This window comes from Rattus norvegicus, chromosome 3 (assembly GCF_021556685.1).
Source record: "Rattus norvegicus strain SHRSP/BbbUtx chromosome 3, alternate assembly SHRSP_T2T, whole genome shotgun sequence".
In the NCBI taxonomy this organism is placed as follows: domain Eukaryota; kingdom Metazoa; phylum Chordata; class Mammalia; order Rodentia; family Muridae; genus Rattus; species Rattus norvegicus.
Genome location: NC_141536.1, coordinates 14540498 through 14555315, shown reverse-complemented (window position 1 = coordinate 14555315; position 14818 = coordinate 14540498). Strand labels below are relative to the sequence as shown.

Below are 14818 nucleotides of genomic sequence, written 5' to 3'. Positions count from 1 at the left end.
GCAGAGCGCCCTCTAGAGGTCCGGAGGCCTCGGCGCGGACGCCGCGGCTAGGCGAACAAGTCTCGCGCGCGGGTCACGCCGCGGGGACCATGACCGTTCTGCAGTCGCTAGAGCCGCGGCGACTCTCAGGTGCTAGGAGGCGCCGGGCAGCGCAGGCTCCGGTCCCCAGGCCCCAGTATCGGGAAGGGGCGATTCTGAGTTCCCACGGCCGTCTGCTTATCCCGCAGGGACATAGAGGTGGGGCAGAAGGACGGACAGTCAGATTCCAGCTGACTTCCCCGAGGCCACCACTGTCCCCCGATCCCAAGCCTGCGTTGGGCTTTGACCGGAGCAAGCGGACGTGAAGGGAGAACATGCGCCAATGTGTTGTGAATTCAGTTTTTAAAAAGTAGTCTTTGGTTGGGGATTTAGCTCAGTGGTAGAGCGCTTGCCTAGCAAGCACAAGGCCCTGGGTTCGGTCCCCAGCTCCGAAAAAAAAGAAAAAAGAAAAAAAAAGTAGTCTTGTTTTTTACATATTTAAAAAAAGACTTATGTGTATATCATGTACATCCTGGAACTGGAGTTGTGAACATTTGTGAACAGTCTTGGGAGTGCTAGGAATCGAACCCAGCTCCTCGGCTAGACCAAGTGCTCTTAACCACTGAACTATCTGTCTGCCCCACCCCCAATTTTTAAAGATATATTTTTATTTCTTGTGTCACATGTATGAATGTTTTACCTGCATGAATATATGTGTGCTTTGTATGTGTCTAATGCCTGCAGAGATCTCAAGAGTGCATCTGATCCCCTAAGGAAGAAGTTTGCGGATGGTTGGGAACCGCCTTGGAGGTGCTAGGAACTGAACCTGGGATCCTCCGGAAGAGGAAAAAGACGTTCACCACTTAGCAAGCTCTCCAGCCCCTAATTTTCTTTCCCGTTTCGTTATGTTGTGTAGCAAGGGCTACAAAGGGAAACTTACTATAGACCAGACTGGCCTCGAATTCACAGAAATCCGCTGGCCCAAGCCACCACGTCTGGCCCAGTTGCTCTCTTTAATGGCCTTTATCCTGCCCCTAAAATGGTCCTTCCACTGCGTCCCTCAACCCCACTGAGCTGGCAATTCCTTTCACATCGTTCCCTGTCAAGGGTCATCCCCACACTTCGCGCCCAGCGCTGACTGTGAGGACTGACCGCACGGTGGCGCTAGGGATCGCAGTGGACAAATCACTACTGCTGCAATCAGGTGACTGCGCTAACCCGAGGCTCGGGACTCGCCCTGGTGTCAGGGGCTCAGGTGCGGACGGTTCCCCCTGGGACCCACTTCGCAGTTGTTGGCGTTAACAACGCTAAAGCGGCTCAACCTGACCGGAGCACGCTGGGACGGCGCCTGGGGTCTGCGTGTTTAGGAAGCTTGGATGGTGGGGCTTAATCATCCTGGAAGGATAGGATATCTAAGGGAGCTAGTGACAACTGTAAACTCACGGATCGGAAAACTTCCGTGAACCCAGCACAAGGGAGGCAGAAGCAGGAGGATCGCTAGTTCCAGGCTAGCTGGGGCTGCACGGCAAGATCTTGGGGGTGGTGGTGGTGGTGGTGGTGGTGGTGATGATGATGATGATGATGATGATTTAAAGTTTAAAAAAAGCCAAACCAACCGCACTCTGGCTTGGCTGGACATAGTGGCCCCAGTCTATAACTTTTTTTTTCTTTTTTTTCGGAGCTGGGGACCGAACCCAGGGCCTTGCGGAGCTAAATCCCCAACCCCTCCCAGTCTATAACCTTAATGCTTGTGGAACAGAGGCGCTATGATCTCGAATTCAAATCCAAAGTCAGACTGGACTAGTGAGACACTGAGGCAAATAGATAAGTAAATAAACAAGCAAGCAAACAAACAAAAATAGACGTTGCGTCCTGGTGGAAACACGCGCGCAGTTAGTGAAGGTGGAGTGAGGCTCTCCTTAGCCTTCTAGCTTTGCGACCCTGAAGGACTGGAGGAGTCCTCGCCGCCGGTTTCTTGATCTGCAAAACTAGTGTCCCCTGCCGGGTGTGTGTGTGTGTGTGTGAGAGAGAAGATGACATTACATAATGCTTAGCACTGACGCCGGTACACAGCGAGCTTAGCTAGTTGCTAAAGTGAAAACACTAAAAATAATGCTGGTGCGGGCGAAGATGAGAAGCCAGCGGGAGCTGACTGCGCATGCGCATCTTTCAAGGCCCGCAGTGGCCAAGCCCTGCCCTTATCAAGGTTCTAGAACGCCCTTTGCCCTTTGACCTACTAACCCCCTTGCCGGACTGTAGTCCAGGAAATCAGTGAGAAAAGAGAGTTTCAAAACTAGGACATTTGTTCCTGGAAACATCATTTATAATGGCAGCCTGGAACGCAGTCAACTTCGGGGAGAAAAACTAAATAAGCCATGGTGTCTGCCTCTTAAGAACTAGGAAGCGCATAGCCTTGGTGGAGGGCACGGGATAACAGTGTGTAGTGGGCTCAAGAGATTTTTACTTTTTTTTTTTTCTGTCTAATTTGTAACAATTGCTTTGGATGACTTGATCATGAGGAGAGAGACTTTTTATTTCCTTTTTTTTTTTTAATGTGCGTGATCTCAGGTCTTGAAGACAGCTGAGGTTGTGGATAGAAAGGCTCTGGATCGAATGTTTGAAGCTAATTATCTTTGATCAATTTCTTGCCCCCAAAAGATTTTTTTTTTGAAACAAAAGACTCTCTTCATGGACACTGAAAAAAAAAAAAAACCATTGAAATCTCTTTCTTGCCTATTAATTTTTATGTTTACTACTAGTGTGTTTTGTGTGTATTATGGGATATGTGTGCTGTGGTGTGGGTGTAGAGGTCAGAGCTGTGGGGTCTGTTCTCTCCTTCTACCTTTACATGGGTTCTGGGTGTCCAACTCAGGTCATCGGGCTTTGCACAAGTGCTTTTTACTCAGCGAGGCATCTCCCTGCCCTTTTGCCTCTATTACAAAAAAAAGCCTTTGTATCAAAGAAAAGTTTCCTAATACTCAGAGGATCTATGTCAACACCTGCTTTGTTCCAGGGTCCAACCTGCTCCTAGTTATGTCCAGTGTACCCCAAAATCAGAAAGTAAAGAAAACTCACCAGTTCCAGAACCTGTCATTTTTTTCCCCAGATTGAATATAGACTTTTGTTAACTCCCTCCCTGCCTCTAAAATCCAACCAGAAGTTTGACTGAGGTTGCATGAAATGTGTTTTAGTTAGAGGAAAGTTGTCATTTTTACTACTTGTACGTCTCTACACCACGTCCAAGCCCGGAGCCCACAGAGGGTGCTGAATGCCTAGACTGGAGTTATGAAGTTTTGATTATCGAACTTGGCTCCTCTAGCAAAAACGAATGCTGGTAACTACTGAGCTGTCTCTTCAGACTTACCCTGAGCTTTTCAGGTTAATGAGGTCCAGCCAGGCACACAGCCTGTAGTACTAGCACTCGGGAGCCCAAGACTTGCTGTAAATCCAGGGCTAGCTCCATCTGTGTAGAGAGAGGGTTCTAGTCAGACAGGGCATTGCATGATGATGGTGGTAGTAACGGGCAGACGATGTAGCTCAACCGTCAGAGTGCTTGTCCAGCGTGCCCACCACCCTGGGTTTTACCTCAGCACTGAATAAAACCAGGTATTGTGGCTTATGCTTGCAGTCCCAGCACTTGGGAAGTGAAGGCAGAAAGATCGGAAGTGTGAGGTTATCTTCAGTTACGAGAGTTCAAGGCTAACCTGGGCTACAAGAGACCCTGCTCGAAATAACATGGCGATGGTGAGTGTGGCAATAACAATGCCAGTGTCTGCTTACTGAAGCCTCGCATTGTCTTAGTTTTGCAGATCCCCTCCCCCACGCCAGCACCCGTACAGTTTCTGTAGTGGCTTCTGTCACTATTTTCTAAGTGGCTATTGACCAGGGCATCTTCACTTTGTAACCTGCTACCTCCCCAGCACCCATTATTTCTGTCTCCAGTGACGTCCAGTGGCTCCTGCTGAATTGTCCCCATGTCCTTGGGGCTCAGCTCATGACACCTGTCATATGAACGTCAATGAATGGGTGAATGGATGTAGGATTCCAGTACACGAATCCAATTACCTCCCTCTGTCCCCAGCAGAACGTCCTCCAGGCAGCTCTTCCTTACTTGACATCCACATCCATCCTTCTGCAGAGGACAGTCCCAGGCATCTAGCACAGCACACGACACAGACAACAAGGTAGGCCTGCCACCTGCCACCCCAGCTCAGTACTCCCAGGAAACAGCTATGCCTGGTCGGTGGCAGAGCGGTTGTGAGAACCTGTGTTTATCACGTGACCTTCCCAGGGGCTGTCACCCGCCTGTGCTTCTTCCTATAACTAAACACAGTGAGAAAGATGGAGGACAGAGGCGGGAAGAGCCAGGTGAGCACGGCCTTGTGTCCATCTTCCATCTCCACATTCTGGAGCAACATCCTTCTGACCGAAGGCCTTAATCTGGTCATTTCTGCTAGACACAACTGACTTCTGGGTGACAGCCTCCCCCATCCATACCTTGTCATCACATCCAGCCACACCCCCTGCCGCCTTCCTAAGACTCCCTGGTCCCTTTGGAGGGTGGGAGCAGGGTCCTGCTTACAGCTTATGCTAATGCTTGTTTCACTGGTTCTCAACCCAAATTCACCCCCTTGCCTCCGAATTCTGAAACTCAGGGATTTTAATATCCATCCCAGTTGCAGGAGCTGAAGCTCCCAGAGGTGAAGTGGCTTGCTCCAAGTCATCAGGCCAGAAAGAGGTATGTGGAGAACGGACAAAAACACCAGACTGCTGGCTCCATTTCTCACCAGGGCAGAGTCAACAATACCATTAGTCCTCCCCCAGGGAGCATGGGGAGCACCTCCCCATGCAATGCCATCAGTCCTCTCCCAGGTTCATGGGGAGCACCTCCCCGTGGGATAGAATGGGAGAATGCCTTTTTACCCAGCCCCTTACACACCCCTCCCTGGCCCAGCGGCTTCCCCTACAGAGCCTCTGATCTTGGTGCCTGTCTTTTTTTTTTTTTTTTTTTTTGGTTCTTTTTTTCGGAGCTGGGGACCGAACCCAGGGCCTTGCGCTTCCTAGGCGAGGGCTCTACCACTGAGCCAAATCCCCAGCCCCCTTGGTGCCTGTCTTAGTTTGGGTTGCTGTTGCTGTGAAGAGATGCCACGGCCACAACAACTCACAGGTTTACAGATTTAATGCATTACCATCATGGAAGGAAGCAGGGCAGTACACAGGCAGGCGTGGTGCTCGAGAAGGAACCAAGAGCTCTACATTCAGATGGGGATCTGCAGGCAGCAGGAAGAGAAAGACACTGGGCCTGGCTTGAACTTGAAACCCCAAAACCCACCCCCCACCCCCAGTAACACATTTCCTCCAACAAGGCCACACGTCCTGATCCCTGTCAAACAGTACCACTTCCTAATGACCAAACTTCTGAATATAAGAGCCTTCAGGGGCCATTCCTGTTCAGACTACCACAGTGCCCGAGCTCTAGGAGCCCGACCTGCTGGGCGTGTCTGACTCTCCCTGTGAGTCCCTGCTGCCCTAGGATGAACCACATCTTATTCACCTCTTCATGGGCCTACCTGGGTCTTGCATGAGTTCTCACACGTAGACACTGACCCCTGGGCTGGGCTTCTTCTAGGAGCTGTTATCTGAAGACCACTGCTTCAATCTGCTCCCCTGTGTTTCTTTCAGTTTTTCTTTATTTTAGCGTGTGTGTGTGTGCTTGTGTGTATGTGTTTGCATGTGTGTGTCTGTGTGTGTGTGTTGTGTGTGTGTTGTGTGTGTGGGTGTGTGTATGTGAGTGTGTGCGTGTATGGTGTGTGTGTGTGGTGTGTAAGTGTGTGTGTGTCTGCTTATGTGTGTGTGTGTGTCTGCATGTGTGTGTATGTCTGTGTGTGTGGTGTGTGTGTGAGTGTGTGGGTATGTGTGTGTGTGTGCTTGTGTGTGTGCGTGTCTGCATGTGTGTGTATGTCTCTGTGTGTGGTGGTGTGTGTATTGAGTGTGTGTGTTGTGTGTGTGTATGGTGTGTGTGGTGTGTAAGTGTATGTGTGTGTCTGCTTGTGTGTGTATGGTGTGTGTGTGGTGTGTGTGTATGGTGTGTGTGTGGTGTGTGTGTATGGTGTGTGTGTGTGGCGTGTAAGTGTGTGTATGTGTGTGTCTTTGCTTGTGTGTGTGTCTGCTTGTGTGTGTGTGTGTCTGCATGTGTGTGTCTGCATGTGTGTATATGTGTGTGGTCTGTGTGTGTATGTGTGTGTCTTTGCTTGTGTGTGTGTCTGCTTGTGTGTGTGTGTGTCTGCATGTGTGTGTCTGCATGTGTGTATATGTGTGTGGTCTGTGTGTGTGTGTGTGTGTGTGTGTGTGTCCACGAGTTTGTGTTTTGTGTGGAGGTCAGAGGACAACTTGAGGGAATCAGCTTTTCTTTTTTTTTTTTTCTTTTTCTTTTTTTCAGAGCTGGAAACCGAACCCAGGGCCTTGCGTTTGCTAGGCAAGTGCTCTACCACTGAGCTAAATCCCCAACCCCAGCTTTTCTTTTTAACTATGTGGATACCAGGGTTCAAACTGGTAGGCTGGCTTCGTGGTTAGTGCCTTCGTGTGCTGAGCCATGTCCCTGGCCCTCAAGTGGTTGATTTTGTTTGTTTTGTTTTGTTTGCATCTGCTGTGCACACATTGCAAGAGGTTAGTGTATATGGTTTTATGTGCACTCAAAATACATATATTTAGCTAGGAAGATAAAACGCACACACACACACACACACACACACACACACACACACACACACACACACCAAAAATACATAGACTCCCAGTCCAGACGGTGTTGTCAGTCACACCAACCTCCACTGGCAGCTTGACTGTCACTCCTCGGCTTCGTGACCATGGACACATCCCTCAGTAGCGGCTCTGAGCCTCATTCTCCTCGTCTGTCACAGCGAGCTACTAAAAGTTCTGTAATGGAGCCAGTGGACTCACCTGGCACAGCCACTGGCAGGGAGGAATGTCTTAGGGTATGTTCTTATTAATAACTGGCCTCCGTGGTAGCCAAGTGTCTGGAGCTCAGCATAGCACCCTCTTTCAGCCTCTACAAAGCCATGTCGAGAATACGGGGTCACGGGGTATGTCAGGTGGGCTTGTTCATGGATTCACACCTACATGAAATTTCCTTTGCCCACAGTATCACCCTCTTCCACACCCCAACTTCAGTGTGCCCAGCAATATCGTAGAGGACTTGGTCCCCGTCACATTCTAGTTATGGCACACGATGTTCTGGGTGAGGCCTGGAGTTCTGCATCTCCGACCAACTCCCCACCAGGTCCCAGTGGCTCCGGGATCAAGTATTGCAGGGTAGTTAGCACAATCCAACTTTGTACCGATAAAAGGTAGGCCACAGAATAAATTCTCAGCTGTGATGTTGATCTGTAGGTGGAGAGATAGTCCTTAGGCTTTCAAATACTTCTGGAAAGTGGGTTTTTAACAGTAAGTTTTACTATGAGGAAGTCAGCTATCGTGTGTGTGTGTTTTTTGGTTTTTTTTTTTTAAGATTTATTTATTTATTTTATGTACAGCATTCTGCCTGCATAGGTGACTGCAGGCCAGAAGAGGGCACCAGATCTCATTACAGATGGTCGTGAGCCACCATGTGGTTTCTGGGAATTGAACTCATGACCTCTGGAAGAGCAGTCAGTGCTCTTAACCACTGAGCCATCTCTCAAGCCCCAGCTATTGTGTTTAAGGAAAAAATAATAATACTTAATTATGGCAGGAGAGATGTCATGATCAAGAGAGTGGTTTGCCCAGGGTGAAGCTCATCCTTTGTGTGCTGACCCCCATGAGGTTCCCAAATGTGAGGAAACTCAACTGCACAATTTGTGGCAGTGGAAGCCTATATTCACACTTTCCCTTAAAGAAAAGAAAAAAAATAAGAAAAAAAAATAACGACATCCCAATTGCAATGGTCCAGACAGACATCTTCAAATTGAATGCCCAGCCTAAATTGATGGTGCTGGTCATCTTGGCTCACACCCCTGCCCTCTCTGGTCCTCAGGATAATAACAGGTTGGCTAAGAACAGCTGCTCTGAATGAGGGGTCTTAAGGCTGGTGTTTCAGCTGCCTGGACTTCTGATGTGGTTGGTGTGGTCGTTAATGAGGGCACCGGGTTTGGGCTGGGCCCTACACAGACATTCTACCTTGTCATTGTGAATCCTCTACAGATTAGACAGCTAAGAACCAGAAACAACACAGAGGTAAGGTCTAGGTGGTTCTCTCCTAACTGAAAACCCTTTCCACTCGGCTCATGGTCCGCCCACTTCTAGTCTCTGCTCCAGCATTACCATCCTGTATACTTAAGAACACAAGCCGGGGCTGGGGATTTAGCTCAGTGGTAGAGCACTTACCTAGGAAGCGCAAGGCCCTGGGTTCGCTCCCCAGCTCCGAAAAAAAAAGAACCAAAAAAAAAAAAAAAAAGAACACAAGCCCTGGGTTGGGGTTTTAGCTCAGTGGCGCTTGCCTAGGAAGCGCAAGGCCCTGGGTTCGGTCCCCAGCTCCGGAAAAAAAAAAAAAAAAAAAAAAAAAAAAAACACAAGCCCTGCCCCTGCCCTGCTCCCTGCTCATCACCCCGACAGAGTCATAGTCATTGGCTTAGTTGCATATGGCCCCTCCCTTTCCCACTTGTCTTTCTTTTTTTTTTTTCTTTTTTTTCTTTTTTTTTTTTGGTTCTTTTTTTCGGAGCTGGGAACCGAACCCAGGGCCTTGCGCTTCCTAGGTAAGCGCTCTACCACTGAGCTAAATCCCCAGCCCCCCCACTTGTCTTTCAGGTAAGGATTATTGTCGCTGCTTTGTCCCGGGGGCCTAGCAGGTGCCTGCCTGCTCAGGAACCCAATAGTCTTTAATACCTAGGGCACTTCCCTAGTCTCAGAACATAGAAATGACTGGACAGCCCTCCCTTTCTTGGCTTCCTTGCTGGGAGTCCTAACTAGGTCCTTCTTGATGCAAAAGTGGGTAGGGGGCCTGGTTCCCAACGGTCTGTCTCTGTGAGAAGGACAGGCAAGTATGACTGCAGGAGCCCTTGGTTTGAATGGCATTGTTTATCGATTTCTGAATGTGGCTATCATCCTCTTGGAGACCTAGAGTTTAAGACAAAACTTTCACCTCTCCTGGGCAGGATTTCCTAGGTATCAGGGCCTTTGTACTTCTTGTCCACTCCACCAGGGTGGTTTCCCCCTATCCGTGTGGCTGGCCCCTTCTTATCTTTTACATTCCCTTTCAAAGGCCACTTCTTCGGAAAACCTTTGGCTCCTTCCGGCTAATGTGACTTTCCAACCCATGTTGGTTTCCTCCGTTTCTTTTAGTACAAAAGATCTTCTGGGTCCTGTCTATCCCACCACCTGTAAGATCTCTGAGTGCGGAGTCCCTAGCTGTTCTGCATAGCGTTGTGTCTGTAAGCTTCGGAAGGGGCCTAGCTTACCAGGAAGGGTTCCTGGTAATTCGTTGAATTAATGGTTTTTATTTCTTCCTCCTACAACCAGAAGACACTGAGGTCCCAAGATAAGAAGGAATATGCTGCAGATTTTTGATTCGTGTCAGAACCTAGACTAGAAAGCATCCAAGGCTTAAGTGGACTAAGGCTGACTTTGGTCAGCTGACTGCAGCATGGGGGTGCCAGATCTTCCCTCTAAGGCCTCAGTTTCTCCATTTGGAAATAACTGCTGAAATGAAGTAATTATGAATGACCACCATATACTAGCCAATTTCTATAGTTAGCACTCCTAGCCATCACCAAAAAAATTATCTTTGGTGCAGCATCCGTATCCCCAGAAACACAAGTGTCCCCCGAAAGCCGCAGAAGGAGAAAACTACAACACCCATGACGCCCAGCGCTGCGTCTGCGCATAGTGATCAGTCCGCGAAACCCTACTCGCCATCTAGCGGCGGCCTGGAGAAGCGCTCCGCTCGGATCCCCGAGAGGCGGAGGACCCGCGGTGCACGCAGTCGGGATATTCCGCTGCAGCCGCGAAGCCGGGGGCCAAGAGCCGGAGCAGGAGCGGCTGCCGGGATCGCAACCCGCCGGGCCCGCCGCAACCATGGGCAACCGCGGCATGGAAGACCTCATCCCGCTGGTTAACCGGTTACAGGACGCCTTCTCTGCCATCGGCCAGAACGCGGACCTCGACTTGCCGCAGATCGCCGTGGTAGGCGGCCAGAGCGCCGGCAAGAGCTCGGTGCTGGAGAATTTCGTGGGCAGGTAGGAGCGGCGCGGACACCCGCACCCGGGTGCCCCGGGTCCCCGCCCCGGGCTCCGACGGCCTGGGCGCTGGTCTGGAGGACCGAGCGCCCCCGCCCCCCACTTGAGCCCTGGGGTCCGCAGCGCCCCCGCCAGCCCGCAGACATCAGTGGAGTCCCCCGCTCACGCCCCCTCCTTCACCCCATCGTCTGCAGGGCGACCCCTGCAGAGGGCTGTCCTTGATCGCCAATACCCGCACGGAGGGGGCCCGCATTACTCAGGTCCTCGCTGGGAGCCGACAGCACCCGGAGGGCAGTGTCCCCTTCCTGGGCTTCTTGGAACCCGCTCTGCCCCCGTGGGAATTCCTGGTCGTGACAGGGGACAGCCCCCTCCCCCAGTCCCTAGAAAAGGACACAGCCCTATAGGCATCGGGGACCAGGCACAACACCCCCCCCCCGCACACGCACACAGCGCACACACGCACACACACACGCGCACACACGCACACACACACACGCACACACACGCACACACACGCACACACACACACACACACACACACACACCTCTGCGGCTCCCGCCGCCATCCGTGCGCAGCGCGGCGGAGGGGGAGGCGCGGGCTGCGGTGTGAGGAAAGGAAGGGGGTGGGGGGCAGAAGCGGTCTGTGAGCCTCTACGGAGCAGCCTGCCCCTGGCTTCGTCTCCCCCTTGGGAAGGGGCCGCTTGTCAGCGTTCTCCTCCCCTAGCCGGCAGAAGGGTTGTGATGGAGAGAAAAGGCGGCAGAGGGCAGAGATGACTAAGTCCAGGAGGCAGGATGGCAGGGAGGGGGGTAGTGAGCCATTGCAGAACCTAATCCTCCTCTGGCCTCTGATCCCACAAGGCTCTGAGAAGTCCAGGTGGCAGAGTGGAAGGGAGCCTTAGAGACAAAGGGTCTTGGACTTAGGGGCACAGGCAGGGTCGTGACCCCCGCCCCAGCCCCCAGGCTCCCTTGGAGCAAAGGAAGACAGAGGTGGCATTTCTGGTTCTTAGAAAGAGCAGTCGTTTCTATGAGCTCAGGTGCAGGCCTGGAAAGGGGCTGCCGGGCCCAGAGAGGAGTCTGAAGCCTTAACCTTGACCTCTCACCTGCGAGGCATAAACGCTCATCTTTCTACAGAGTCTTGCTTTCTTGCAGTGACCTTCATTGGTTAAGGAGATGTCAGGCATGAGGAGAGGGAAGCAGCGGCCCCTCCTTCCAGAGGGACAAGCATTCTGTGGGGTGACAGCTGGGTCTAAGCCAGGTGTTGCTGGAAAACCTTGGGCAAGTCACTTGCCTTTACCAAACCTCAGTGCAGTATGGACAGATTGGAGGGTTGATGCCACCACCCATCCTGGGAAGCCACTGCAAACCCACCCGGGGTGGGGTTGGGGAAGAGGAGCTGAGTAGAACCATGTAGTCGTGAGATGTAGACATTCCACCGTGGAAATAGCTCTGTCCATCTTGTGAGCAGAGAGGACCAGCTGTCTCTGGGTCATGTGACCCCAGAGCTGCAGACACAGGCAAGAAGATGAGCCCCTTCCCAGGGGTTCAGCAGTCAGGGCTGTTGGGGGTGGAGGAATGTATGGTGCCCTGAAGACAGGGGCGTGGAAGAGTGCCCAGCACTTTACAGTATATAAACCACATCTCCATGTCGAGTTCTCTGAGCATTTGCTGGACTGTTCTAAGCCAGACCGTGTGTTCTAGTCAGGGGGTGCAGACCGGAGCCCCTCCCTGCCTTGTTGTAACCCCTGTGAAGCAGGCACAGTGGTGTCCACCCTATAGATGGGCAACTGACCTTAGATGCTTTTTCTCAAGGTCATATATGCCCGAAGGGGTGATACCTGTCAGACTCCAACTTGATCCTGCATTGGTCATGGGGACAGATTGGAGTGTAGACATCTGGGTTCACATCTGTAGGATGGGGACCCTGGAAACTTACCTGGACCTCCTAAACCAGTACAAAAGCCATTCACTAAACCCATGAATGAGAGTCCTTGAGACACTTTGAGAGTCTATGAGGCTGGGGACCTGTCCATGATGCTCTGGCACAGTGCAGCATCTAGCCCAGACCACAGTAGATAGATAGCCTCGGCTGTTGACCTGCTGCCTGAGAGGCCACAACTTCAGCCAGGAGGACGCGGAAGAGTGTCCAGATGCAGAGGAAGAGGACTGCTCCCAAATCTGAGGGGCAAGTGGGAAGCAGCGTCGATCCTTAAGATCGAGTGAAGAAGCCACAAAATGAACAGCGACATTGAGGCTAGGGGCGGGGTCAGGTCCCAGTCAGCCCTACCTGTGCCCTCACAGATGCCCAGCCTCTCTGCCTAGCTCTGGGTCCCCAGACCCGTGAACATGGTAACGACAGCTCTTTCTCCTGGGGCTTTCAGCGCACCAAACCCCCATGGAGAGGAAGTGGGAAACTCCCTAGAGAAAACAAGCTAATCCAGGGCAGGCAGGCTCCCGGGCATCCAGGAGGACCTGGCGTCAGCTCTGCAATGGAGGTGACCCAGCGGCTGTCCGGGACCTTGCTAGGTCTTGTTTGATTCTGTGCTGTTCATTTCCCTTCCCTTTACAGATGGGGGAAACTGAGGCCAGTTCATTCAGTCATTTAGCAGTGACTTTTGGAGGGTCCGCAGCAGTCACACTGGAGAGTCTTTGGTGAAGCTGTGCATTCCAGAGAGAGAAACTGAGACCCCTGGAAGCTGTGGTCTGTCTCCCCAAAGAGCTGAGCTGCTTTCCACACAGAGGGCTCAGAAGGTCTTAGAGGAAGGTCTCACCCAGGAGAACCAAGCAATACTAAGCCATGGGAGACGCTGGGAGGAAAAAAAAATCCCAGGCCAGGGAACGGCAAGTGCAAAGGGCCTGGGGCAGGAAAGAATCAGTTCGAGACCCAAACAGGCACCACTAGGACTGGTGTTTAGGCAGGAACAATGGGACAGGGCCTGCATCTGTGAGCCCTCAGGCCACGGTGAGGTGATTGGGTTTGTTTTCAAGATCCTTGGTGGCTCTCCAGTGATGGGGTGACTTCAGATGCTTCTGGCAAATGCTAGGCAGGGTTGGGGCAAGAGCCTGGTCTAAGGACACTCCTTCAGGGATGTCAGAGAATGTGAGCTTAGATGTGTCTGGGGCCAGGTCCACTGGCTGATAGACAGGAGAGGGAGTGGGAGGGGCTGAGCAGGAATCAAGGGTGACTTCAGGGTTGGGGTGATCATCGGTGCGATCAGGAGACCCTGGGGGACTGACCTTAGGGTGGGTTGGTGCATAGGTTAAAGGTAGCGTGGATTCAGTCTTGACCATATTGAGCCAAAGATGCCCTAGACAGCTCCTGGTAGTGGTGGGGAGCTGGGGGAGGGAGGGCTATGGGAGATATAAATTTGGAAGCTGTTGGTGTAGACATGGGATTTAGTCCCGTGAGAACGGATGAGATCATACGGCGTAGTGCAGCTGGGGGAGTGTCTGTGGACCCCAAGACTCTCTAGCATTTCCTGAACAGATGCCTGGTGCTCTCAGTGCTATCTCTCTGCTCCACTGCGGGGCCGCCTACATGCCCTCTCTCCCAGCATTCCTCCAGGATAGCAGGGCAGGTAAGCGTTTACCTTTTGCTCTGAGCCAGGGGTAGGAGAGAAATGATGGGAACGAGACAACCACAACAACCCCGTATGTTTTTCTCTATCCCTGGCTATCTACCATTTTCACATCTCTAAAATGGGTACAGTAATGGCATGTCCCCCGTGAGGCTTCGTTGAGGGTTGAGAAAATACAGATGTAGTGAGGATGTGTCTTCTCCATCCAGGAGGGGTGGGGGTGGTAAGAGAGCCCAGTAGCCAGCCAGGGAGAGGTTGATGATTGTTTCCTAGTTCACAGGCTTGGCCTCCAGTGCCCTTCTCTGCATTTGGCCTCACTTTCCTATGGCAAACTGCCCACCCTCCTTGTTAAGTCCATACTCTTTCTGATCACTAGTGAGCCCACTTCCCAGAGTTGGAGACTGAGACTGAAGACCGTGAGGGAATATAACAGACATTGGAGACAAGGGGTCCCTTGCCTGGGATGGACAGAGAGAAGGGACATACCCTGGGCTTGTCCTGAGGAAGTGACGTCAAGGCTGACCTAGATCAGCAATAGGTAGGACAGAGAAGCTGGGGGAGGAAGGATCCATGCAGGTGTGGGGAGAGCCGGTCTGAAGGGGCAGTCACCAACCCCACCCCCATGGTCCCCTCGGAGCGTTTGCTGCCTCTGGCTGTGCCTGGAGTTCTCAGTTGGTGCTGGCCTCAGCCAGAGGACATCTCCTTCTATTCCCACCCGCCATCCTGGTGGCCCAGGATGCTGAGGATGAAAGGTGACCCAGGCAGACGGCATTTGATCCCGGCGCCAGGAGAGTAGAGTTTCCCCGGTGAGGTTGGGGTCAGAGGGTGGGAACCCTGGCTCCTCGGATAGAGAGTCTCCATGTAGGACATCAGTGCAGGAAGCCAGGTGTGGGCACAGCGTTGTCAGGCGTGGGCGGGAACGAGCCAGAGGCCCACGTACCACCTGTCTAAGGATTGCTGTTGTGAAACAGGACGAGGAGATGCTGAAGACAGTAC

At 52.1% G+C, this 14818-nt stretch overlaps 1 protein-coding gene and 1 long non-coding RNA gene across 24 annotated transcripts in view; both read left to right on the top strand.

Moving 5' to 3' along the window:
* The first annotated feature begins 57 nt into the window (after nt 1-57).
* Nucleotides 58-1877, top strand: LOC147995421 (uncharacterized). The gene is made up of 2 exons (XR_015684248.1): nt 58-129; nt 763-1877. It is a non-coding gene; the product is annotated as an uncharacterized LOC147995421 (long non-coding RNA).
* An 8088-nt stretch (nt 1878-9965) lies between these two features.
* The window catches only part of Dnm1 (dynamin 1), a 43630-nt gene continuing 38777 nt past the window's right edge, over nt 9966-14818 (top strand). For 22 of the 23 annotated variants that reach the window (XR_015680705.1, XR_015680701.1, XR_015680690.1 and 19 more), the window contains exon 1: nt 9966-10247. Coding sequence is in view for 15 of the 23 variants with exons in the window: in XM_087647217.1 (XP_087503343.1) it covers nt 10087-10247 (161 nt within the window). In the remaining 8 variants the exon portion in view is untranslated. 23 annotated transcript variants of the gene reach the window in all.